Source organism: Carcharodon carcharias, chromosome 8 (genome assembly GCF_017639515.1).
Source record: "Carcharodon carcharias isolate sCarCar2 chromosome 8, sCarCar2.pri, whole genome shotgun sequence".
NCBI lineage: Eukaryota > Metazoa > Chordata > Chondrichthyes > Lamniformes > Lamnidae > Carcharodon > Carcharodon carcharias.
The window spans coordinates 11,729,663-11,757,091 of NC_054474.1; the positions used below are offsets into that span (position 1 = coordinate 11,729,663).

The 27,429-nt window shown below is 42.8% G+C and overlaps 1 protein-coding gene across 1 annotated transcript in view; it reads right to left on the bottom strand.

Moving 5' to 3' along the window:
• Positions 1–423: 423 nt before the first annotated feature.
• The window catches only part of LOC121281403 (protocadherin-10-like), a 32,785-nt gene continuing 5,779 nt past the window's right edge, over positions 424–27,429 (bottom strand). Inside the window, 2 exon segments of the mRNA XM_041194347.1 lie at positions 424–677; positions 27,236–27,288. Of these exon segments, the coding sequence (XP_041050281.1) occupies positions 424–677; positions 27,236–27,288 (307 nt within the window).

Sequence of the window (27,429 nt, forward strand, 5' to 3'; positions counted from 1 at the left end):
AACATGCTCCAAACACGCTCTTAGATTGGCAGATCATTGAATGATATGGTGCAGGAGGTGCCAGTAACGCTGCACCGATGCCAAATCTCTGAAAGCACCACAGATTGATCCAATTTCTCCACACTCCCCTTCTCCCCCACTCCAACCACTGCTCTTTCTCAATAGTCTTGGGAATCTTTCCTTTCTAATTCATGATCCAATTCGTTTTTAAAAGTTACGACTGAATCTGCTTCCGTCACCGTTTCCAGCAGGTGTGTTCAAGACCACAGCAACCTGCTGTGTAAAAACAGACACTCCTCATCTCTTCATGGCTTTGCTTTTGCCCAATTAATGGTGAATCATCTTTTGCTATAATGATTTAAATTACTTTTTTTTAAAGCTGGGGTGTGAATCCATCCTGAAAGCCACAGTAAGTTGAGAACTTTAACTCAAAGTTCTATCCCTTTCGATATTGAGTGATGAAGTCAGTTTTGTTTTTTTTCCAAAGGTTGAGAAGGTGCTGTTCTGGTCCATGTCACTGGCTGACGTCAGTTTGCTGGACTTCAATGGGGCACTGCCGGGTATGTAGACATTCAGCTTGTATCCAGTGGGCTGCTCGGGGTAAGGGTACTGAGGCCCATACCTCGGTGTCCATCCATGACCATCAACTCCTGGCGATGGGGTTAACCGATTGGTTTCTGTATTGAAATAAAAAGAAACAAATTATCAGATTCCCTGCCTAGTGCCATCAAAAGTTGCGTGTATGTTGAAAGAGAGAAATTTTGCCTAACCTTAGCACGTCCCAATGTGCTTTACAGCCAATGGTGGACTTTTGAAGTGTAGTCATTGTAAGGAACATGGCAGCCAATTTGTGCACTGCAAGATCCCACAAAAGGAATGATATACTGATCAGATAATCTGTTTTAGAGACGCTGAGGGATGCATATTGTCCAGGACACTGGGGAGAACGCCCCTCCTTTTCTCCAAAATAGTGCCCTGGGGTGTTTTATGTCCCCTGCGTTCCCCCCTCCCCCTCCCCCTCCCCCTCCCCACTGCCGAGGGGACAGGCAGGGTCTCGACTTAACATCTCAACAGAAAGATGGAACATCCAACAGTGCAGAGTCACTCCCTCAATACTGGGCTGGAAATGTCAGTATGGATTTTGTACTCAAGTGGGACTTGAACGCACGACCTCTCACTCAGAGGTGAGAGCGCCACCAACTGGGGACATACAAACATGAAGGCTTTAATATTTTTCAATAAAACAGCGCGAATTATGGGGTGATACAATATAAACATCCAAAATGATGAAAGGGCCATCGAATTATACAGCACAGAAGGAGGCCGTTTGGCCCATCTTCCCTGTGCTGGCTCTCTGAAAGAGGTAACAGAGCAGACCGTTTCCATTTGCTGAGAGGTCTAAAACGAATGGCTGTAGATACAAGACTAAATGGAAGTGATTCAGAAGAAAAGGCAGGAGAAAGCTTCTTCACAGAGCTATGAGGCTGTGGAATTCACTCCCAGGATTTGTGATCGATGCAGAAACTGTCCAAATTTGAGCATCGCTGCACAGATGGATAAAGGAAAAGAGTTTGAAGAGATATAGCAACAGGGATTAGGACGAGTTACTTGCATGGTAGATAAACAGCGATACCGACTGGTTGGACCAAATGGCCCATTTCTGTGAAATCTGTTCTATTTCCGCGTTGCAGTTTTTCCACAGGCAGTACTCGTTTGTGTCCACAAGGCGGCACTGATGGGCACTGATGGAGTCATGTCTGAACATGTAGCAGATATTCGCCTCTTGGCGGAGCTGCAGGATCACGGAGGAGATTTCTTTCTCAAAATCTGATGTTTCTGAAACACCAGCCTGTGTACCTCAATAGTTTTCACATGTCACTGGGAGAAGATTTGTACTATTATAATTAAGCAGTTTACTGGGTTTGCTTTAGATTTGTCAAGTTTAAAGGAAGTCTAAACTGAATCTAAAACGTACAAATGAAGGAAATGGCTAAAAGAGTTTACCAAAAGCATAGCTTCAAAATGCAGCAAAGAATGTTGCACATGATCTTATTGAGTCTCTTTCATTCTGATGATTGCATTAAATGACTGAATACTTCCAGATGACAGAATAAAAGGTAAAGTCCAGCAATTCCTCCATGGATGATCCTGGTTGTTGATTTTCAGTGTGAATAAAATCAATTCTCTACTGGGGTTACAGATACTATAGTGTATTATTCACAATTTATGCACTAATCCCTTGATTACTGATGTTCCAAACTATATTGTTAGGTTATGTCAAATTATGCCTCCTGCATTCATTTCACTCTCTATTTGTGGCTGTGCCTTTCACTGGCTAGGCCCTAAACTCTGTCATTCCCACTAAAAAATTCTCTCTACTCCTTTCAAGACCCTCCTTAAAACCTAGCTCTTTTTCCACAGTCCCTTAATGTTCTCTAGCGGATAATTATACTCAGGAGGGGACTGAGGTGCATGGCATCCAGTTACATACCACCACTGGATGAGCAACTCTCCCACAATGGCAAGTTGTGCAAACTGAATTCAATAAATCTCTGGGTTGGCACCAGTTTTTATTGAAAATGACCAGGATTGTTATAAAACCCTAACTGGTTCTCTATTGTTCTTCAGGGAAGGATGCCTGATCTGTAACACTACCTGATCTGGTCTGCATGTGAGACCAGTCCACATTGCTCTTAATGAACTTGACAAATAACAAGACTTGCTTACAGCTGAGAACAAATACAAAGAATTATATCGGGTTGCAAAGTATCTACAGCACAGAAACAGGACATTCAGCCTAAATGGACTATTGCTGGTGTTTATGGTCTAAATGGGTCTCCCACCCCCACCCCTCTTTGTCTAATCCCATCAATATTTCCTTCTATTATTTTCTCCTCGCTACCCCCTGTATGGATCTATGCCGTTCACCTCTGCTGCAAACTTTGGTAGTGAGTTCCACATTCTCATTTCTCTCTAGGTAAAGAAGTTTCTCCTGAATTCCCAGTTGGATTTATCAGTGACTAGGCCTAGTTCTCTCACAAATGGAAACATCCCCACTTCATCTAACCTATTAAAAGCTTTCATAACCTTTAAGGCTTCTAGCAGGTGACCTTGAGAAAGAAAATAGCCCCATCCTGTTCAATCTTTCCTGATAGGTATAAGTTCTCAATTCTAATATCATTCCAATATAGAAACATAGGCAAGTTACAGAACAAAGGAGGCTATTCAGCCCATATCTGTGCTGTCTGAAAAAGAGTTACCCGGATTGAATTCTATTTGCTGCTTTCCAGTTTGTGATCTGCATCCCTGTTGGTAACTTGTGCATGTGTGAATAGTGCACCATCTAGTGGTGGCATTGTCAATAAACATCGCCTTTTTTAAAGTTGGGGAGAGTTTCTGCACCCATTCTTTCAGGAAGTGAGTTTCAGACCTTCACCACCCCGAGTGGAAAAAAAAATTCCCTTTGACTCCCCTTTTCTCCTCCTGTCAGTTAGTTTAAATCTATGCTGACTGGGTATTGACCACACTGATAAGCAAAATAGGTCCTTCCTATCCAATACTAAATCTATTTTGAGCCTTCATAATTTAATATGCCTCAATTAAATCTCCCTACAGCCTCCTCTGTTCCCAGCTTATCCAATCTTTCCACATCACTAAAATTCCACAGTCCTGGTGACATCCTCGCAAATCGCCTCTGTCCCTCTCTCGAGTACAATCATATCCTTCCTGAAGTGTGCTGAGCAGAGCTGTATTCAGTACTCTAGCTGTGTCCTGACTAGTGTTTTACACAGTTTCAGCATAACCTCCCCGCTTTTGTATTTTATGCGCAGCTAATAAAGGAAAATGTCACCTAAATGTCTTTACAACCCTATCTAATGGTGCTGCTACCTCCAGGGATCTGCAGGCATCCAGTTCAAGTTCCCTCTGTTCCACTACACTTCTCAGGATCCTAGTATTTATTGTATATTCCCTTGCCTTGTTTGCCCTCCCCAAATGCACAATCACACATTTCTCCAGCTTGAACTCCATTTGCCAGTTTTCTGCCCACCTGACCAGTCCATTTCTACCTTCCTGCAGTCTACAGCTTTCTTCCTCCGCATCTTGTATCATCGACAAACATCTTCATCATGATCCCTACATTTAATTTTAAATGATTGACATATACCAGAAAAAGCAAGGGACCTAGTACTGAACCCTGCTGGAAACAGCCTTTCCAGTCAAGAGTTAGGAAACCTTTTTTCACCTTCTCCAGTTCCTCTATATCCTTTTTATATAAAGGAGCCCAGAACTGTGCAAAATACTCCATGTGTAGTCTAAGCAAGGTTCTATAGACCTTTATATCTCTGCTTTTCAATTCTGTTCCTCTAGAAATGAACTCCGGTGCTTTGATTGATATATTTATTATTAACTTGCATCATTACTTGAAGAGACCTGTGGATTTGAAGTGAATCTGGGTTAAATCCTATGCTATTAGTGCTTTTAGTTTTCTAAAAAGCAACAAATATATCACACACACAATAAATTACTTTCACCTGCAATAATAGTTGTTATACAGGTACCATTAACATTGGCAATACAGTCATTACAGATGGGTGACCCCATGTTGTATTTCTATCCTTCACATCCTCATTCCTCGCTCCCTCCCTATCTCAGTAACCTCCTCCAGCCTCCCAAGAACAATGCATTCCTCCAGTTCTGGCATCTTACCCATCCCTAACTTCCATCACTCCACCATTGGCAGCCATGCCTTCAGCTGTATGGGCCCCAATATCTGGAATTTGCTCCATAAATCTCTCCACCTCTTTCCTCCTTTAAAACACTCCTCAAATCTTAACTCTTTGCACAAGGTTTTGCTCACCTCTCCTGGTATCTCCTTATGTGGCATCTGTGTCAAAGTTTACCTGTGAAGCACCTTGAGACATTTTACTTACCTTAAAGACGAGACATAAATACGGTTCAAAATTTGTTTTATTCTCTCATGGAATGTGAGTGTCACTGGCTAGGCCAACAATTATTACCCATCCTTAATTGCCCTTGAGAAGGTGGAGGCGAGCTGCCCTCTTGAACCGCTGCAGTCCACCCACAGCGCTGTTACAGAGGGAGTTCCAGGATTTTGACCCAGCGACAGCAAAGGAATGGCGATATATTTCCAAGTCAGGATGGCTTGTAGGTAACTGGCTTGTAGGGGAACATCCATGTGATGGTATTCCCATGCATCTGCTATCCTTGTCCTTCTAGACCATAGAGGTCACAGGTTTGGAAGGTGCAGTTGAAGGAGACTTGGTGAGTCACTGCAGTGCATCTTGTCTATGGTACACACTGCTGCCACTGTCCATTGGTCATGGAGGGAGCGAATGCTGAAAGTGCTGGATGGGGTGCCAATCATGGGGCCTGCTTTGTCCTGGATGGTGTTGAGCTTCTTGAGTGTTACTGGAGCTGCACTCATCCAGGCAAGTGGAGAGTAGTAACATAAGAGTAGGCCATTCATCCCATCCATCCTGCTCCGCCATTGGCTGATCATCTATCTCAACGCTACTTTCCCGTGCTACCCCCATATCCCTTGATGTCATTAATATCCATAAATCTATCAATGCCTGTCTTGAACATGCTCAATTATTGAGCTTCCACAGGCCTTTGGGTAAAAAATTCCAAAGATTCACCACCCTCTGAGTGAAGAAATTCCTCCTCATCTCAGCCCTAAATGGCCTACCCCTTATTCTGAGACTGGGACCTCTGGTTTTAGACTCACGAGCTTGGGGAAACATCGTGTCTACATCCACCTTGTCGCACCCTGTAAGAGTTTTGTAAGTTTCAATGACATCACTCTCATTCTTCAAAACTCTAATAAATACAGGTCCAGTTTCCTCAAGGTACTGTAGCTGAATTTGCAGTTGACAACAAAATAGGTGGGAAATTAAGTTGCAAATATGAAATAAGAAATTTACAAATGGATATGGACAGATTAGGTGAATGGGCCAAAATTTGGCAGATGGAGTTTAACGTGGATAAGCGTGAGGTTATCCATTTTGGTTGGAAGAATAAAAAGGCGACTTATTATTTAAATGGAGAGAAACTTCAGAATGCTTCAGTGCAGAGGGATCTGGGTGTCCTCGTGCATGAATCGCTGAAAGCTAGTATGCAGGTACAGCAGGTAATAAGGAAAACAAATGGAATTTTGGCATTTATTGCTAAAGGAATAGAGTATGAAAATAGGGAAGTGTTGTTGCAACTGTACAAGGCATTGGTGAGACTGCACCTGGAGTACTGTGCACAGTTTTGGTCCCTTTACATGTGGAAGGATGTAGTTGCATTGGAGGCGGTTCAGAGGATATTCACTAGATTGATTCCAGAGATGTGGGGCTTGTCTTATGAGGAGAGATTGAACAGTTTAGACCTATACTTGCTAGAGTTTAGAAGCTTGAGATGAGATGTAATTGAGGTATATAAGATGCTAAAGGGGATAGACAAAGTAGACGTGGAGTGGATGTTTCCCCTTGTGGGACATTCTAGAATGAGAGGCCATAGTTTTAGACTAAGGGGTGGTAGATTTAAATCAGAGATGAGGAGGAATTACTTTTCTCAAAGGGTCATGAATCTGTGGAATTCACTACCTCAGAGTGCAGTGGATGCCGGGATGCTGAATAAATTTAAGGAGGAGATAAACAGATTTTTAATTAGTAATGGGTTGAAAGATTATGGGGAGAGTGTGGGAAATTGGAGTTGAGGCCGAAATGAAATCAGCCATGATCATTAATGAATGGTGGGGCAGGCTCAAGGGGCTGAATTGCCTACTCCTGCTCCTCGTTCTTATGTTAATCACTCCTCTTAAGACAATCCTGCCATCCCAGGGGTTAGCCTGGTGAATCTCTGATGCACAGCCTCCGTGGCAAATACATCATTCCTTAGATAATGAGACCAAAACCGTACACAATACTCCTGGTGAAGTCTTACCAAGGGTCTATACAACTGCAGCAAACTATCTTTACCCCTGTACTCAAACCCTCTTGTGATGAAGGCCAACATCCCATTTACCCTCCCAATTGCTTGACGCACCTGCAAGCTAGCTTTTAGAAACTCATGAACAAGGACACCCAGGTCCCTTTGCATGTCAACAGTTCCCAACATTTCACTATTTAAGAAATACTCTGCATTTCTGTTTTTTCCACCAAAGTGGGTAACTTCACATTTATTCACATTATATTCCATCTGCCATGTTCTAGCCCATTCACTCAGCCCGTCCAAGTCCCCCTGAAGCCTCCTTGCATCCTCCTCACAACTTACATTCCCACTTAGTTTTGTGTCATCAACAAATTTGGAAATATTTCAATTGGCCCCCACATCCAAATCATTGCTACAGATTGTGAACAACTGTGGACCTAGCACTGATCTTTGTGGAACCTAACTAATAACAGCCTGCCAGCCTGAGAATGACCCATTTATTCCTACTCTCTGTCCGCTAACCAATTCTCAATCCATACCAGTATATTACCCCCAACCCCATGAGCTCTAATTTTGTTTACAAACCTCCTGAATGGGACCTTACCAAAAGCTTTCCGAAAATCCAAAAATACTATGTTCAATGATTCCTCTTTATCTATGCTACAAGTAGCATCCTCAAAGAAACTCCCAACAGGTTTGTCAAACATGATTTCTGACTCTGCCCAATAATGTCATTATTTTCCGAGTATCTAGTTATCACATCCTTTATAATAGATTCTAACATTTCCCTAGTTCTGACATCAAACTAATAGTTCTGTAGTTCTGTGTTTTCTCTCTCCTTCCCTTCTTAAATAGTGGGATTACACTTGCTACTTTCCAGCCCACAGGAACCTTTCCAGAATCTATAGAATTTTGAAAGATAACCACCAATGCATCTCTATAGCTACCTCCATCAACACTCTGGGATGTAGCTTATCAAGTCCAGGGGATTTATTAACCTACAATCCAATTAATTTTTTGAGTATTATCTCTTTATTACTACTAATTTCTATCAGTTGCTCATTTCCACAAGCTCCCTGGTATTTCTGGGAGATTTTCTGTATCTTCCTCCATGAACACAGACACAAAGAGATTGTTTAGTTTCTCTGCCATTTCCTTATTCTCCATTATAAATTCCCCTATCTCTGCCTGTAATGACATTCGTCCTTGCTGATCTTTTCCTTTACACATACCTAAAGAAGATTTTACAGCCCGCCATTATGTTTCTCGCTGGCTTACACTCATATTCTCTTTTCCCTTTATCAGTTTCTTGGTCCTCTTTTGCTGGATTCTAAATTACTCCCAATCCTTGGGATCACCATTTTTTCTGGCAACTTCCTTTGATCTAATGCAACCTTTAACTTCTTTTGTTAGTCACATCTGACTCACCTTCCCTGTTAGGCTTTTGTGTCTTAGAGGAATGTATATTTGTTGTGAACCATGTAATACTTCTTCAAATACTAGCCATTGCCTGTCTATCATCAAATCTTTAAGTGAATTTTCCCAATCCACCATTGCCAATTTGCCTCTCGTACCTTCAGATTTAGGACTCTAGTTTTGTAATAAACTATATCACTTTCAAACTTAATGTAAAATTCTATAATATTACGGTCTCTATTTCTTAAAGGCTCCTTTACAGAAAGGTTATAATTAGCCCTTCTCATTATCCTTGAATATTCAGCTCCCAGCCTCGGTCACCCTGCAGCCACATCTCTGTGATGGCAATTAAGTAATCTCCATTTACCTCTCTTTGTGCTTTCAAATCACCTACCTTATTGTGAATGCTGCATGCATTGAGATAGCGTGGCCTTAACTTTGTATTTTTAACATTATTCCGCATTCTAATCCTATCAGTCACCATCACTGGTGCATTCTCCATGGCAACGCCATTTGCCAACCAATCAGCACTTTCTTCACATACAATATAAATTGTTGTTTTCCCCCTATTGGTATTCTTGCAAGTATCCTGATGAGTGCAAGACGAAAAGCTTAGACATGTCTTTTTTTTCAGCAATATTCAAATTAGACCTTGCTCATTACATCAGTCTAAATCTAAAACAGTCCGATCCCTAGTTGGTTCTTCAACAAACTGCTCCAGAAACCTATCTCATACACACACCAGGAATTCACCCTCTGCAGCATTAGTGCTAAATTAGGGTTACCCAGTCTATATGTAAACTGAAGTTGCCCATTATTACTGTATTTCCCATGTTACAAGCAGCTCTAATTTCCTGATTTATACTGTGCTCAACGTTACCATTACAGTTTGGTGGCCTATAAACAACTCCCAGTGTTTGTTGCCCCTTGCTGTTTCTTAGCTCCACACAAACTCATTCTACATATTGATCCTTCAATCTAAGACCCTCTCTCACTAATATACTGATCTCATCCATTATTAACAGCACCATCCCACCTCCTTTTCCTTTTTGCCTATCATTGCTAAATGAAGTTCCCAATCTCTGTCACCCTGTAACCACATCTCCATAATGGCAATTAAATCATATCCATTCCCTCTACTTGTGCCTTCAACTCATCCACCTTGTTGCGAATTCTGTGTGCAGTCAGATAGAGTGCCCTTAACATTGTATTTTTAACATTATTCTACATTTTGATCCTATTTGATGCTTGCCTTTGTTTTACCTGCTTTCTAGTTTCATTTGCTACTTTTCTACATTTTTGTTACCAGTTTTGCTTCCCTCCAATCTGAGCTCCCTGTCAGATTCCTATCCCCCTCACAATCTAGCTTAAACCCTCTCCAACAGCACTACCAAATCTCCCTGTGAGAATGTTAGTCCTGGTCTTGCTAAGGTACAACCCGTCCATCTTGCCCAGTTTCCACCTGCCCCAGAACCAAAGCCTCAGAAATATGATGCCCTCCCTCCTATGCTAGTTCTCCAGCCCATGTGTTCAATCCTCCTATTCCCATGCTCAGAAGCACATGGTACTGGGAGTAATACTGAGATTACTACTCTTCAGATCCTTTTTAATCTCTTCCCTAACTCCCTAAAATCTGCTATCAGGACCTCATCCCTCTTCCTATCTATGTTGTTGGTACAAATGTGGACTGGGACCTCTGTGTTCAGCCTCCCCCAGAAGAATGTCCTGCAGCTACTCCGTGACATCCTTGATCCAGGCACCAGGGAAGTAACACCTCATCCTGGAGCCACATCTACAGCCCTATCACTATAGCTCTTCCACTCTTCTTTCTCCTCTCCTGTGCAGATGAGTCACCCGTGGTGCCACAGACTTGGATCTTGCTGAGTTCCTCAGAGGAACCATTGCCCTCACCAATACCAAAATGGAAAACCGGCTAGTGAGCAAGAGCGACTCAGTGGACTATAGCGTTACCTGCCTAGTTCTCTTAAACTGCCTGGTGGTCACCCATTCCCTTTCTGTCTGCACGCATCTAACTTGCAGCATGATCACCCCCCTGAATATGCTATCCACGTAGTTCCCTGCCTCACAGATACACCACAGTGACTCTTGCTGCTGCTCAAGTTCCAAAACCCAGAGCTCAATCTTCTGCAGCTGGTGACATTTCCTACAGCTGCGTTTGTCTAGAACACATGGTGCATCCATGACTTCCCATATTCCACAGGTTGCACATTCCTAACTTTACAAACTATTTATTATAAGTTGAATAACTTACCATTACTTACCAAACAGCTTCTCCCTGTACTGAAGTGAGAACCAAATACTGGAGGCTGAAAAAAGTAGAAAAAGAAAGGAGCACCTCCTTCCTCTCTTAACTGAACTCCTTCATTCACCAAACTCCCACCTGCTCACTCTGTAAAGTCACACTCCGACAAATCCCACTGAGCCATGAATTTATAGTAGCTGAGACCTTGAGTCACCTCGGCTAAAAACCAAATTAAGCTAGCTACCTAAATAATAAATACAGCTGCTCCCTAGTAGAAAGCTTATTTATCCCTGGCTGAGACTGGATTTAGAAATTTAAACTTGAACAGTAATATTTAGTTAAATGCTAAATGCAAACAAAACTAGAATAAAACTCCCGAACTCCCGAACTCCCACTTCTCACTCTGTAAAGTTGCACTCCATACCCCATCACACGCCTACCTGTGCCTTCTCGATTGTGGACAGGCTTTGGGGAGTCAGGAGGTGAGTTACTCACAACAGAATTCCCAACCTCTGAACTTCACTTGTAGCCATAGTGTATATATATGGCTGGCCCAGTTCAATTTCTGGTCAATGCTAATCCCCATGATGTTGCTGGTGGGGAATTCAGCAATGGTAAAGCCATTGAATATCAAAGGGAGATGGTTAGATTCTCTCTTATTGGAGATGGTCATTGCCTGGCACTTGTGTACTGCAAATGTTGCTTGCCACTTATCAGACAAAGCCTAAGTATCACCCAGGTTTTGCTGCATGCAGACATAGATGGCTTCTGTATCTGAGGAGTCATGAATAGCATTGAACATTGTGCAGTCATCATTCTGACATAATGATGGTGAGAAGGTAATTGATGAAGCAACTGAAGATGGTTGGGCCTAGGACACTATCTTGATGAACTCCTGCAGTGATGTCCTGGGACTGAGATAATTAGTCTCCAACAACTACAACCATCTTCGTTTGTGCTGGGTATGACTCCAGCCAGCAAAATGAACTGCCACACAAACATCGTTGTTCCATTAAATTGTAAATTAAATAGGTTTTATTCAAAAATAACATCTTGGGACACAGTAATACGAGTACTTTGAGACATAAGGTACGGTAGGTTTTCTCAAGATAATAGTTGATTGTGGTAAGTTGATTGAAGGCTCCCTGGCTCTATTTAAAGAAGATTAAGGAATTTTCCTAGCGCCTTCCCTCAACTAAATGGCCCTGAAACAACAAGTCCATGTGATATCAAGATACGGTTGATTCCCATTGACTTCAAGTTTGCCAGAGCTCTTTTGATGCTACATTCGGTCAAATGCTGCCTTGATGTCAAGGGCAGTCACTCTCGCCTCACCCCTCGAATTCAGCTCTTTTGTCCATCTTTGGACCAAGGCTGTAATGAGGTCAGGAGCCAAGTATTCTTGGCAGAACCCAAAATGAGCATCATTGCTGAGTAAGTGACACTTGGTAGCACTGTCAACAATGCCTTGCATCACTTTGCTTATGGTCAAGAGGCTGCTGGAGTGGTAATTGGCTGGGTTGGATTTGTCTTGTTTTTTGTGGACAGGACATACCTGGGCAATCTTCAACATTGTCATATAGATGCCAGTGTTGTAGCTGTACTGAAACATCTTGGCTAGGGGGAGGGGTGAGTAGGCGGCTAGTTCTGGAGCACAAGTCTTCAATATTCCAGCTGGGATGTTGTCAAGCCCCATAGCCTTTGCTGTATCCAGTGCTTTCAACCGTATCTTGATATCACATGGACTTGTTGTTTCAGGGCCATTTAGTTGAGGGAAGGCGCTAGGAAAATTCCTTCATCTTCTTTAAATAGAGCCAGGGAGCCTTCAATCAACTTACCACAATCAACTATTATCTTGAGAAAACCTACTGTACCTTATGTCTCAAAGTACTCGTATTACTGTGTCCCAAGATGTTATTTTTGAATAAAACCTATTTAATTTACAATTTAATGAAACAACGATGTTTGTGTGGCAGTTCAGTTTAGCTGATTCTGCTCAGTAGGTAGCACTCTCGCCTCAGAGTCAGAAGGTCACGGGTTAATTTCTATTCCAGAGTCTTGAGCACAGTCTGTTGGCTGACACTATAGTGTAGTATTCAATCAACTTGAACCATCAGAGCAAATAGATGGAATGTTGTTCTGTTAATTACTTTACCACCTTCTTTCCCTGGGACCGCACTGTTGATAATCGTAGGACTTTGGGTAGAGGAAGACGTGTGGAGCAGACCAATAACTTTAATGCGTACTCTATCCAGTAGATAACAGACCCTGAAATGTGCTGCTCCATCAGTACTGCTCTGATGTTTCAGACTAGATGATGTCATCAGTCCAATTCATCGCCTTCTGATTCAGAGCCTCATAGAGCAAGCTTGCGTTTACATAACGTATTTCATAACCTTTGGATGTCACAAAGCACTTTACAGACACTTTTGAAGTATGGTCACTATTATAATGTAGAAGATACAGCAACCAATTTGCACACAGCAAGCTCACACAGACAGCAATCTGTGTTAGTGTGATGTTGGTTAAGGGAAAAATATTGGCCAGGACACTCGGGAGAATGCCCCTGCTCTTCTTCAAACTTTTATATTGACCTGAGAGAGAAAACAGGACTGTGATCTAACCTCTGACCTGTAATATTGCACCTTTGACTGTGTAGCGCTCCCTCAGTACTACACTATAGTGCCAGCCGACAGATTGTACTCAAGACTCTGGAGTAGAAACTAACCCGTGACCTTCTGACTCTGAGGCGAGAGTGCTACCTACTGAGCAGAATCAGCTAAACTGAACTGCCACACAAACATTGTTGTTTCATTAAATTGTAAATTAAATAGGTTTTATTCAAAAATAACATCTTGGGACGCAGTAATACGAGTACTTTGAGACATAAGGTACAGTAGGTTTTCTCAAGATAATAGTTGATTGTGGTAATGGACTCCAGTATTAGGTTCTACACAGTACCCTGTAGTAGATATGGGGTCACCTGATTGAGAGTTGAAGGTCAGATAGCACATGCTGGAGCCTGTCTTGATAGAATTCAGTTACTGCAGATATGTGTTTACTTTGGAAAAATGTGTTATTAATAAAGTTAGCTCAACTACAACATCGATGGCCTGTGTGCATCATTGAAACAATAAACAAGACAGGTTTAACATGCTTAAGAAGAACAGGCAACTTTGGAGGTTGATCCCTAAAGCTCTCCATCACTGGTTTTTTTTCTCACCTCATGTCTGTTGCAGGCTGACTGATGGGATTTTGAAGTGTAGTCACCATTATGAAGTAGGAGATACAGCAGCCAATTTGCACATAGCAAACTCCCACAAACAAAAACAGCTTTAATCTGTCAACAACACATTTTATCACGTGATCATCAAGATGGCTAAATTGCCCTTGGTATTTTTTCATCTATGCATTCCTATGTTCCTAAGTAACCACCTATGCCAGATTCCATTTATTACAAGAATACATAGACCTGATGCTTACCAATACTGCGTAAGGAGAGATGGTGGAGTAGTGGCAATATCACTGGACTAATAATCCAGAAACCCAGGCTAATCCTCTGGGGTAATGGGTTCAAATCCCACTACGCCAGCCAGTGGTGTTTGAATTCAGTTAATAAATCTAGAATATAAAATGACCCTGTGTAATGGTGACCAGGAAAGAAAAACTGCCATCCTTGTCTGGCCTACATGTGACTCCAGATCCATAGCCATGTGGCTGAGTCTTAAGTGCCCCTCTGAATAGGCCTAGCAAGCCACTCAGTTCAAGGGCAATGAATGTTTTGAATGAATTTTTTTTAAAAACTGCACTTTAGCTGATAAGCTGAGACTGAGCAATACCCAGTGCCTGCCTGGTAGGATTGTTAACTGTGTTGGCCAAGTGTGGCATTCTTATTCTCGTTCATCGTTTGAGGCGAAAATGACCAAGTTCATCATCTGCAGTGTTTACTCGGGTTCCAGCGGGTACATAGGTGATGTTAAGGCCGGTCTGCGGCTGGAAGGTTCTGCTGCAAATGGGACAGGATGCTGACAAGTTGCTGGTTTGGGATTTCCTATCCCTGCGTTTTCTCTCTGCCTCCAACAGATGCTGGCTTTCGAAGGAGGCACACCTTTTTTTTTGTTTGGTTGGACCGTTGCAGCAAACCAGGATGAACATCTCCCTGGACTTGAGGTCGATATCAAACCTCCGAAGTGAAGTCTTCAGAGCACCATTGCAGCGCTTCCTTTGACCGCATGAGAGGGCACCCCAGACTCAAGCTCTCCACAGAAGACTTGCTTTGGGATTTGCATTCTGGCGACATGACCAGCCCCACTCAGTTGTGACTATCTCAATATGGTGTGATTATTTAGCATGTTAGCTTGGGGGAGCCCCCCAGTGTCTGCTATTTTGTCCTGTCACATGATCTTCAGAAGCTTCTTGGCAGGACACTGGCACAGAGTCCATATCTTGCATGTGTACAGCAGAGTGGGCAGGTCTATCGAGCTATGTGGCTAAACTGCTTAAGTACTGAGGGAATGCTGCACTGTCAGAGGTGTTGTCTTTCAGATAAGACATTAAACAGAGGCCCTGATTGCCCATTTAAGGGGAATGTAAAAGTTTCCAAACAACTATTCAGAGAAGAGCAGGGGAGTTCTCCAGCATTCACTGAAATAGATTAGCTGGTCATTATCACATCACCGTTTATGGGACCTTGCTGCACACAGCTTGCCAGCTGTATTTTCTACAACACCAACTATACTTTGAAGTACTTCAATGACTATAAAGTGCATTTGGGGCATCCTGAGTAATAGGGAATAAAATAGGGAAGTCTTGCTAAAACTATACAAGGCACTAGTTAGACCACATCTAGAATACAGTGAACAGTGAAAGATATACTGGCATTGGAGGCAGTCCAGAGAAGGTTGATCCCTGGTATGGCGGGATTTTCTTATGAGGAGAGGTTGAGTAGGTTGGACCTGTACTCTTTGGAGTTTAGAAGAATGAGAGGCGACCTTACTGAAATATATAAGATTCTTAGGGGGCTTGACAGGGTAGATGCTGAGAGGTTGTTTCCCCTTGTGGGAGAGTCTAGGACCAGAGGGCATAATCTCAGAGTAAGGGGGCGCCCATTTAAGACAGAGATGAGGAGGAATTTCTTCTCTGAGGGTAGTCACTCTGTGGAATTCTTTACTGCAGAGGCCTGTAGAGGCTGGGTCATTAAGTATATTCAAGGCTGAGATAGATTTTTAATCAGTAAGGGAATCAAGGGTTATGGAGAAAAGGCAGGAAAGTGGAGTTGTGGATTATCAGATCAGCCATGATCTCGTTGAATGGCGGAGCAGACTCACTGGGACGAATGGCCTACTTCTGCTCCTACGTCTCATGGTCTTATGAGTTCATGAAATTCTTTATTTTCTTCTTACCCTCCCAGCAGGTTAAGATCAAATGTTAGGGAGAACAGGCAGCAGTGTTAGAAAACAGGAGTTACACTCAACACAGTGTCAAACTCGAATGGTGTGAGATGGCCCTTTCCAATACACCGGCACAAAACTCACAATGAGAATGTCACTTCCCTTACCTTCTGAGCCTCTAATGCCTCAGATTTAGAATTCTCATTTTTGCACCTAAGTCCCTCCATGACCTCAACCTTTTTCACCCCTGTAATCAGTTCTGACACAACATCCCCAAACGCCCACTTCACCTCACTGACCTCCCCACCAATGCCACCCCTTTGCACTGCCCCTCCCCACATTGGCAGCTCTGCTTCAACCACTTATGATCCATAGTTTGGAATTCTCTCCTGAAACCCTCTCACTCTCTCTTAGTCTTTAAGTTTCTTTAATCACCACTTCTTTGGCCAGGCTTTTGATCATTCCTCTTAACAGTTCCTTCTCTGGGTAAGATATCATGTTTTACTTACACCTTAGTAATGCACTCTGGAAGTGTTAAAGTGTATTACAGCAAGTTGTTATTGTGGTGGTTACTTAACCATTCTCTTCCTCTGAGGCCACACTTGATAACAGATTTGGCTTTGGATAAACAAGATGTGCGAAGCTCAGTAAACTAAAGCAAAACCTTGACACTAATGAGTAAGTTTAAAGGTATAATTTATTCCCACAAGCGCACTGTTCGTTTATTGAATTCAAATATGGTCTAAATAGGCAGATTTGCATGTTGTTCCACATTTTTGTGAAATTGGAATGAATTATTATGCTTTACTATCAATTGTGCTAGCACTGTAACATTTCAGATGCACAGGTTAGCAAGATAAATTATAATGACTTAATCGAAGAAAATATGTGGCCAATAGACAAATGATGATCTAAAGACCCAAAATTTGAAATTGCTGAAAAGAAAGACATGTTGCCAAAGCTTTTCATCTTGCACTGATCAGAACCAAATGCAAGAATGCCAAATTTCAAACAATTACTACAATTTATACAACAGGAGAAAAGGGTGCTGACTGGTTGACTTACTCTGCACTGGAGTGCTGCTTTGGGCTGCATTACAGTGTATAAATTGGAGTTAGGTGAGTGAGGGATATTTAAGGGTTAATCTAAGGGTTAATTTATATCTAAGGTCTAGTCCTTAATTTATCGATTAACTAAAAGTTGCTCTTTGGGTTGGGAGAAGGTGAGTTTTAATCCAGTTTTAAAACATGGACAAAAAAGCTGAACTCCCGAATGAGATGAAAGTGACTGCCCTTGACATCAAGCCAGCATTTGACCGAGTGTGGCATCAAGGAACCCTAGCAAAACTGGAGTCAATGGAAATCGGGGGGAAAACACTCTGCTGGTTGGAGTCATACCCAGCACGAAGGAAAATGATTGTGGTTGTTGGAAGTCAGTCATCTCAGCTCCAGGACTTCACTGCAGGAGTTCCTCAGGGTAGTGTCCTCAGCCCAACCATCTTCAGCTGCTTCATCAATGACCTTCCTTCCATCATAAGGTCAGAAGTGGGGATGTTCACTGATGATTGCACAATGTTCAGTATCATTCATGACTCCTCAGATACTGAAGCAGTCCATGTCCAAATGCAGCAAGACCTGTACAATATCCAGGCTTGGGCTGACAAGTGGCAAGTAACAGTCATGCCACACAAGTGTCAGGCAATGACCATCCCCAAGAGAGAATCCAACCATTGCCCCTTGACATTCAACGGCATTGCCATCACTGAATCCCCCACTATCAACATCCTAAGGGTTACCACTGACCAGGAACTGAACTGGACTAACCATATAAATACTGTGGCTGCAAAAGCAGGTCAGAGGCTAGGAATCGTGCGACGAGTAACTCCTGACTCCCCAAAGGCAGTCCAGCATCTACAAGGCGCAAGTCAGGAGTGTGATGGAATACTCCTCACTTGCCTGGATGAGTGCAGCTCCAACAACACTCAAGAGGCTTGACACCATCCAGCACAAAGCAGCCCACTTGATTGGCACCAAATCCACAAACATTCATTCCCTCCACAACCGATGCACTGTAGCAGCAGTGTGTACCACATGCAAGATGCACAGCAGGAATTCACCAAGGCTCCTTCAACAGCACCTTACAAACCCACGGCCTCTACCATCTAGAAGGACAAAGGCAGCAGATAGTTGGGAACACCACCACTTGCGAGTTCCCCTCCAAGTCACTCACCATCCAGACTTGGAAATGTATCACTGTTCCTTCACTGTCGCTGGATCAAAATCCTGGAACTCTCTTCCTAACAGCACTGTGGGTGTACCTACACCACACGGATTGCAGCGGTTCAAGAAGGCAGCTCACCACCACCTTAAGGGCAACAAGGGATGGGCAATAAATGCTGGCCCAGCTAGCGAAGCCAACACCCTGTGAATGAATGGGGAAAAAGTCTCTGCTTGCAGCTCCATCTAGTTAATTAAGTAACTGGCATAAACAGGCTTTCAGAAGCTAGATTCAGAGAGCATAAAAACAGGCCATCAACAGTGCTGCCTTGTCTGTCTAGGAGTGCTGCTTTGGACTGCATTAGGGTGCTTAAGTTGGAGTTTGAATGAGAGAATCCAGAGAAGAGAGAAGGAGGTGATTCCCTTCCTTTTTTATCTTTCCTCAGAAAGAAGAGCAGCGACCTTGGTACGTAGGACCTGGTGATTATTTCTACTATCCATAATCTTTAAACTTGAGGAAGTAAAAGTAAAGGGAGTAATTTAAGGGTATGTCATGGCAGGGCAGCTCGGCCAAGTGGAATGCTCCTCCTGTGCAACGTGGGAAGTCAGGAACATTTCCAATATCCAGGCCGATCACGTGTGCAGGAAGTGTCTCCAGCTGCAGCTACTCAAAATCCATGTTTTGGAGCTGGAGCTGTGGCTGGAGTTACTGTGGAGCATCCACAAGGCTGAGATCTTCACAGCATGTGCAGTGAGGTAGTCACACCACAGGTAAAGAGTACACAGGCAGAATGGGAATGGATGACTGTCAGACAGAGTAAAAGCACTGGGCAGCTAGTGCAGGAGTTCCCTGGGTCCATCTCCCCCTCTAACAGAATTTTTGCTTGGATACTACTGGGGGAGATGGTTTCTTAGGGGAATGCCACGAGAGCCAAGTCTGTGGTATCACAAGTGGCTCAGCTGCCCAGGAGGAGAAAAGAGTGGGAAAGTAATAGTGATAGGGGATTCTATCATAAGGGGAACAGAAAGACATTTCTGCAGCCACAGATGGGACACCAGGATTGCCTCTCTGGTGCCAAGGTCAAGCATGTCACTGAATGGCTGCAGGACATCCTGAAGAGGGAGGGTGAACAGCCAGAGGTCATGGTCCATATGGGGTCATAGTACAAAAAAACTGTGTAAAAATGTTAAAAAGACAGCTCTAGTGGCACTGTATCTGAACGCACGGAGCATTCACAATGAGGTGGATGAACTAACAGCACAAATAGATGTAAAGGGGTATGATATGATTGCGATTATGGAGACGTGGCTGCAGGGTGACCAAGGCTGGGAACTGAATTCCCAAGAATACTCTATATTTAGGAAGGACAGGCAAAAAGGAAAGGAGATGGGGCGATGTTGTTAGTTAAGGATGAAATCAATGCAATAGTTAGAGAGGATATTGATTCAGAAAATCCAGGGATAGAATCAGTCTGAGTGGAGCTAAGAAGCAACAAGGGGCAGAAAACATTTTAATGGGAGTTGTTTATAGGCCTCCAAACAGTAATGTTAAGGTAGGGGACGGCATTAAACAAGAAATTAGAGATGCATGTAACAAGGGTGCTACAGTGATCATGGGTGACTTTAATTACATATAGACTGGGCAAACCAAATTTTCAATAAATACTATGGCAGAAGAATTCCTGGAGTGTGTGCGAGTTTTTTTTTAGACTAGTACGTCAAGGAACCAACTAGAGAACAGGCTATCCTACATTTGGCGTTGTGCAATGAGTAGGGTTAATTAATAATCTTGTTCTGCAGGGTCCCTTAGGGAACAGTGACCATAACATGATAGGATTCTTCATTAGGATGGAAAGTGAAGAAGTCCAATCCAAAACTAGGGTCCCAAATCTAAACAAACAAAACTACAAAGATATAAGGCATGGACTGGTTAAGAGAGATTGGGGAACGTCATTAAAAGGATAGGCAGCAGCTAATATTTAAGGAATTAATGTATGCATTGCAACAGTTATACATTCCTTTCTATGTAAAAAACAGGAAAAGCAGCCCAACCATGGCTAACAAAAGAAATTAAGGATAGTATTAGATCCACAGAGGAGTCATATAAAGTTGCTAGAAAAAAGAAGCAAACCTGGGGATTGGGAGCAGTTTAGAATTCAGCAAAAGAGGACCAAGAGATTAATTAAAAGGGGAAAAATAGAGTATGAGAGTAAATTTGCAGGGAACATAATAGTGGGCTGTAAAAGCTTCTATAAGAATCTAAAAAGAGAAAAATTAGTAAAGAAAAATCTCATTCTTTTAAACTCCAGCGAATACAAGCCTAGTCGGCCCAATCTATCCTCATACAACAAGGGAACATGCTTGAATAATAGAGAACAAGGAAATCGCAGAGGGAACCAAATGTAATATTTCCAAGTTTTCTGGCAACACAAAACTAGGTGGGAATGTGAGTTGTGAGGAGGCTGTTAAGAGGCTTCAAGGCAAGTCAAACAAGTTGAGTGGGTGGCCAAATACATGGCAGATGCAATATAATGTTGATCGGTGTGAAGTTATCCACTTTGGTAGGAAAAACAGAATGGCAGAGTATTATTTAAATGGTGATAGACTGGGAAATGTTGATGTACAAAGGGACCTGGGTGTCATTGTACACCAGTCACTGAAAGCAAGCATGCAGGTGCAGCAAGCAGTTATGAAGGCAAATGGTATGTTGGCCTTCATTGCGAAAGGACTTGAGTACAGGAGCAGGGATGTCTTACTGTGGCTATACAGTATCCAGCTATACTGGAGTGTTGCATGCAGTTTTGGTCTCCTTACCAAAGAAAGGATATACTTGCCATAGAGGGAGTGCAGCGAAGGTTCACCAGACTGATTCCTAGGATGGCAGGATTGTTGTATGAGGACAGATTGGGCCGACTAGGCCTGTATTCACTGGAGTTTAAAAGAATGAGAGGGGGGTCTCGTTGAAATGTATAAAATTCTGAAGGGTTGGGCAGACTGGATGGAGGGATGATGTTTCCTCTGGCGGGGGGGGGATCGAGAACAAGGCGTCACAGTCTCAGAATACGGGCTAGGCCATTTCGGACTGAGATGAGGAGAAACGTCTTCCCTCCAAGGGTGGGAATTCTCTAGAGAACTCTCTATCACAGAGGCCTGTGGAGGCCAAGTCACTAAACATATTTAAGAAGGAAATAGATTTTTAGATAATAAAGTCATCAACGGGTTTGGGGAGAGAGCGGGAGTATGGTGTTGAGATAGAGGATCAGCCATGATCATATTAAATGGTGGTGCAGGCTCAAAGGGCCAATTGACCTACTCCTGCTCATTTTTTCTATGTTTCTACAGATGTTGCTATTCCTGTCATAACAAAACTTTCTGCTAGCTGCTTGTTAGGAAAGAAAAGGCATGAAATGTATCCTGTCCCTGGTGTAAATACAATTGCAACTGGACTACTGCCATAATTTCCCCACAATATACAGTAAAATAATGAGCTGTCTTATAGTTTTAATATAAAATAAATGAAATGTGGTGACTATTGTTTAAGCACAGCTGGCTGCAAACTCTATAATGTTTCTCACTCATCAAAGCTGCCACAGCCTAAGGGAAGTAAAGTCTGTCTCAATAAAAAGCTATTTTATCACATGCAGTGGACCTTATCGAGTTGCTATTTACTTATACAAAAGCTGGAAATCAGCTGAAATTTTCTGTTCTTATTAATGCAGTTCCCTTGTGTTTGTTCTGTATTTGGTGCACCATAATGAGGCGCGAACTGGTGAGTAAGCACCATGAAATGTTGGAAGGACTCAGCAGGACAGGCAGCATTGCTGAAGAAAGAAATATAGTTAACATTTCAGATCATGCTCTCCACCAATCTTGCCTGACCCACTGAGTATTTCCAGCCTTTTCTGTTTTTATTTCAGACCCCCAGTGCCTACAGATTTTGGTTTTTCTGCTAGTGAGTAACACAGTGTCTATCTGAAATAAACAGAGCATTTAGGACAAAATAACCAGAAACTTTGAAATTGCCATTAATGCAAATGAATAATGGTTGTGGCCTTTCTGGCTGCTTTCTGGAGCAAATGTCCATATAAACATGTGTAATTTAAGTGGTGGGGGATGCAACAATAAAGGTGAAGTTATCAAGGACTGAAATTCCTCTGTGCATTAGTATAACAACACCACCAGCCTATTTTATATAAATGGATTAATGCCCTCATTAATTTACTCCTAAAATGGATTGAAAATTGGTTAAATCAAAGGAACAGTGAGTATTTAATAAAGGGAACTGATCTAAACTGACAAAGGGTCACCAATGGGGTGCTGCAGGAATCATTGCTGTTTGGAGATGGGGACCAAAACAAAACTGCAGGTGACAGCAAATTGCAGAGAGAGGTCACACAGTAGAAACAAACCAAATGGAAAGGGGTCTGAATAGGTTGGGAGGGCGGCTGATGGTGGCAAATAGCATGTGACATGGACAAACACAAAGTAATTAGGACACTAGCAGAGAAAATGAACAGTGGCTATATCAGCTAAATGGCTCTAGGGTACAGGAGACAATGCAGAAGGAATCACAGACATCAGTGGATCGCACAGTGAGAAACAACCACACAATGTGTGGAAGTAGTAAGGGCTAAGGTCTTGGGGCAGAGCCAAGGGCAGAGAATGCAGAGCCCATCAGTTAATAAACAGTCAGTAAAAGGCACTGATAGAGAACTATGTGGAATATGATTTGTGATTCTGGTCACTGCACTACAGCAGGGATATGCAACAAAGATACATCTGAGCTAGAATAAGAGCTTGAAGAACCTGGGATTGTTTATTCTGGAGAAGAGATATTAATCAAGTTTATTTATATAGCCTCTTTCATGTAGTAAAACATCCCAAGGAGCTTAACAGGAGCACAATCAGACAAACATTGACACTGAACCAAAGGAGAAATCTTAGGAGAGGTGTTTAAAATATCTTAGTCAAAGAGGTAAGTTTTAGGAGTGTCTTAAAGAAGGAATGAGAGGCACAATTAAGGAAGGGTTTAGGGAGAGAATACAAGAGCTTTGGGACCATACAGCTGATGGCTTGGCTTCCAATGGTGGCATCAAGGGAATACATTAATGTACAAGGCCAGAATTGGAGAAAGACAACTCTTCACCAACAATAACAGCTTGTACATATATAGTGGTTTTCATGTAATGAAATGTCCCAAGGTGGCTCACAGGAGCATTATAAAGCAAAATTTGACACCAAGCCAGAAAAGGAGATATGTAGGCATTGGCTAAAACCTTGATCAAAGAGGCAGGTTTTAAGGAGTGTCTTAAAAGAGGAAAGTGAGGGACAGAGGTTTAGGGAGGGCATTCCACAGCCTGGGGCCTAGGCAGCTAAAGGAACAGCTGCTAATGGCAAAACAATTAAAGTCTGGAATGCTCAGGAGGCCAGAATTAGAAGAGCACAAACCTCAGAGCTGGAGGAGATTACAGAGATAGCAAGGAGTGAGGCCATGGAGGCATTTAAAACAAGGATAAGAGTTTTAAAATTGAGATGTTGCTTCACCAGAACCAAGATCAGCAAGCACAGAGGTGATGGTTGAATGTAACTATATGAGTACGGACATGGGCAGCTGAGCCTCGGAGGACTTCAAAGTTATGGAGCGTTGAATGTGGGAAACCAGCCAGGGTTGCATTAGAATAGTCAGGATTAGAGATAACAAAAGCATGAATGAGGTTTCCAGCAGCAGATGAGCTGAGGCAGGACGGAGCTCAGTGATGTTAGAGATGGAAACAGCCAGTCTCAGTGATGGTTGCAGTTTACAGTTTAGAGTTAGGGGGGACATGAAGCCGAGGTTTGAACACACAGATGAGAATTGGTAGACCAGGAGCCAATCTAGGTCAGCAAACACAGAAGTGTTTGGTAAGCAGAACTTGCTGTGGGACAAACTATAAGCAGCAGAGTTTGGATGGCTCAGGTTGATGGAAAAGTGGGAAACCAGAAAGGAGAGCATTGGAATAGTCGAGCCCAGAGTTAATAAAAGCATAGGTGATGTTTTCAGCTACAGTTAAGCTGGCATGGTGCCTGGCAGGCAGGGATTTGACAGACAGCTTTCTTTTATTCTTATGGGATGTGGGCTTCACTAGCTGGGCCAGCATTTATTGTCCATCCCTAACTGCCCTTGTTCAGAAGACATTTTTAAGAATCAGCCACATTGCTGTGGGTCTGGAGTCACATGTTGGCCAGACCAGATAAGGGTGGCAGATTTTCTTCCCTAAAGGACATTAGTGAACCAGATGGGTCTTTACCTTGGAAATGGTTTCATGATCATCATCAGACTTGTAATTCCAGGTTTTTTTTTAAATTTAATTCACATTTCACCATCTGCCATGGTGGGATTTGAGCATTACCCAGGGTCTCTGGATTACCAGTCCAGTGACTATACCACTGCCACCACCTCCCCCTAACAGGTGAAACCAGCAGTTCTTAGCGATGAAGGTAAAATGGGGTCAGAAGCTCATCTCAGGATCAAATAGGATGTCAATGTTCCAGGTTGAATTGGTGATGAGGGAACAGAGTTTGTGGCAAGGACAAAAAGCAATGGCTCGAGTTTTCCCAATGTTTAATTGGAGGGAATTGCAGCTCATTGGGAGATGGATGGGAAACAGCCTGACCGTCCAGAGGCAATGGAGTGGTCAAGAGAGTTTGTACTGCAGTAAAGCCAATTGCTGTCAACATACATTTGTCTCTGTGTTTTTGGATGATTTTGCAAAGGCCAGCAGACAGGTGAGAAATAGAAGGTGGCCAAAGATAGACCTTTGATGGACTTCAGAGGTAATGGTGTCTCCAAATGTCTGTCTCACTCCTTCTTGAGATTGCGAAGGTTTCTGGTTTGTCTTGTTGCTACAGGAGCTATTGTAATTATTCATCACCTCTGTGCAATATAGTTAAATGTCATCTGCCCAATAACCACTTCCCCTCATCTGAATTTCATCCTGTGTCCCATTTTTTCCTGGGGCCCCCATAAACAGATTTTCACTACCCTTAAGGTTCTTTCATTCCCTTAAGATGTCCCTTTCAGGGTTACTCCTGCATAAAATAGATGCATGGATTTCAAAATCTCATCACATTAATTTCATTCTACTGTTTTCATTACTTATGATTTTGTTATTTTAATGAACACTGCTGACATTAACATAATCAGGGTGGTCATGCAGATTTAACCGGTTTAGAAGTGACGAACGCTTTGCTGCTAACCCTTGTTGGATTGAATTAATGACCGAGGCACAGAGAGAGAGAGACATACAAAGAGAGTGGGTGAGAGACAGGCAGGGAAACACAGAGAGAAAGACAAATGGAAGAGACAGAGGGAGAGAGAGAGTGAAAAGGAAATAAACATACAGAGCGAAGGGGAAAGGCAGAGAGACACGCAGAGTGGCTGTTAGAGGGGGGAGAGAAAGAGGGAGAAAAGCATACTGATAGAATGACTCGAAAAGAGAGAGATGCACACACACGCACAGAGTCACTGTTGGGAGAGAGATGTCTAAGAGAGAGACATACACAGAGGGGCTGTTAGAGGAAGAGGGAGAGGCACACAGAAAGAGGGATTGGTTGAGGGACACGCGCGCGCACACACACAGAGGGAGTGTTGGAAGGGGAGACGTCGAGGGAGAGACACACAGAAAGAGGGACTGGAAGAAGGAGACATGCACACACACACAAAGAGGGACAGAGACAGATAGGCTAGGCTGGTAAAATAGGTGGACCTGCTGAGTTCGCCTGCTGCATTACGGCTATGGTCATGAACAACACCATTTTCTGCTCGTGTCCGGCAATCCTTAATAATCAACAATGCCGAGCAGAAGACTTTGCCCCACTCACTGTGGAGACTGTACCGCCCTTAATGTGGGAATGAAAAAAAACGGACATGCTGATACCCTACACCGCACAGGAAAGGAGCTTTAACACAGTTACAAATTCTCCCAGGTGGATACACTTGAAGATTGGGCCAATAAAATTTTACTTTAAATAAATAATAATTTAACTAATGGATGTTAAATGTTTTATAAAACCTCAGTGTTATGCTCAGTGTCCTCGTTCCCTGAGCCTATGTCTGTTTCAGGCTTTGAGAAAACACTGAGAAAGGCGCACATGAAATGATCAGTGACAACCATCAGTCCTCGGACACTGAGAAATGTACCGACAGTAACATCAGAGTTACATGGTCCACCTGCATTCCGAGTGGAAAAAAGGTCCCTACTCTCTACCATAACGGCGAGGTAAAAGATGTACTTACTAAAACAGGAGCACTGTGAAAGCAAGTGAGAAATATTAAATATAAAAAAAATAGTCACCAGTAATTTGGCTGACTCGCCCCCCATCCACCCCCACCAGCTCCCATTCCAGTTCAGCCGCTGATCTGAGTGACAATTAACCGGATTGTTGAAATAAAATATAAAATTATATTAAAATCCTGAGCAAGAGACAGCAAAGCAAACACAGCTGTATTTATGGGAGCTTGAATGTTATCCTTCAGATTTCCCACCCAGCGGGTCCCTTAAGCAATCATTCAACCCGCTTTAGCAGTCACGTCAAAGTGTGTCAAAATGTTTTCATAAATAAATGATGTGAATAGTTAGAATAACAGAAACGCCTGCTAGTGCCGGTGTTTATATTCAAGCTGCCTCCCTTAGTCACCCCACTCTCCCCTGAGTATTCACCGGTTGGTGTGGTGACCGCTGACCGCACTTTGCCTGACTCCATCTGCTCATCGTGTTGGATTCCCGTCTCCTCCGGGTCCCATGAGCTGTGAATGAACATAAATAGTAAAGAAAAAACCGCAGTGTGAGACTAGGTATGAGCGAGAGAGAGAGAGAGAGAGAGAGATAAATGTGTAAAGGAACTTTAATCCAAAGGAACAGGGCTTAATGGTGACAACATGAAGCGAAACCAAACAAAACAGGCAGAGGGAGAGAGAGAGAGAGCAGCTAAAAAGCATGGAGATGGGAATGAGTTGAGGAAAGCTTTAGTACCTGAGGCCAACATTTCTTTGGAAAGGCGGGTAGTCAGTGTTTTGTTGTTTAACCTGAAAAACACAACAGGGCCTGTTTGTTTTGTATCTACTCGCCAATGCAGACAACACACCAAGATTTGAGACTGATTGCAAGTGTATTTCAGGGAGGGAATGAGGAACAAGGTTCTCTGTGTAATCTCGGCTAATCCACTT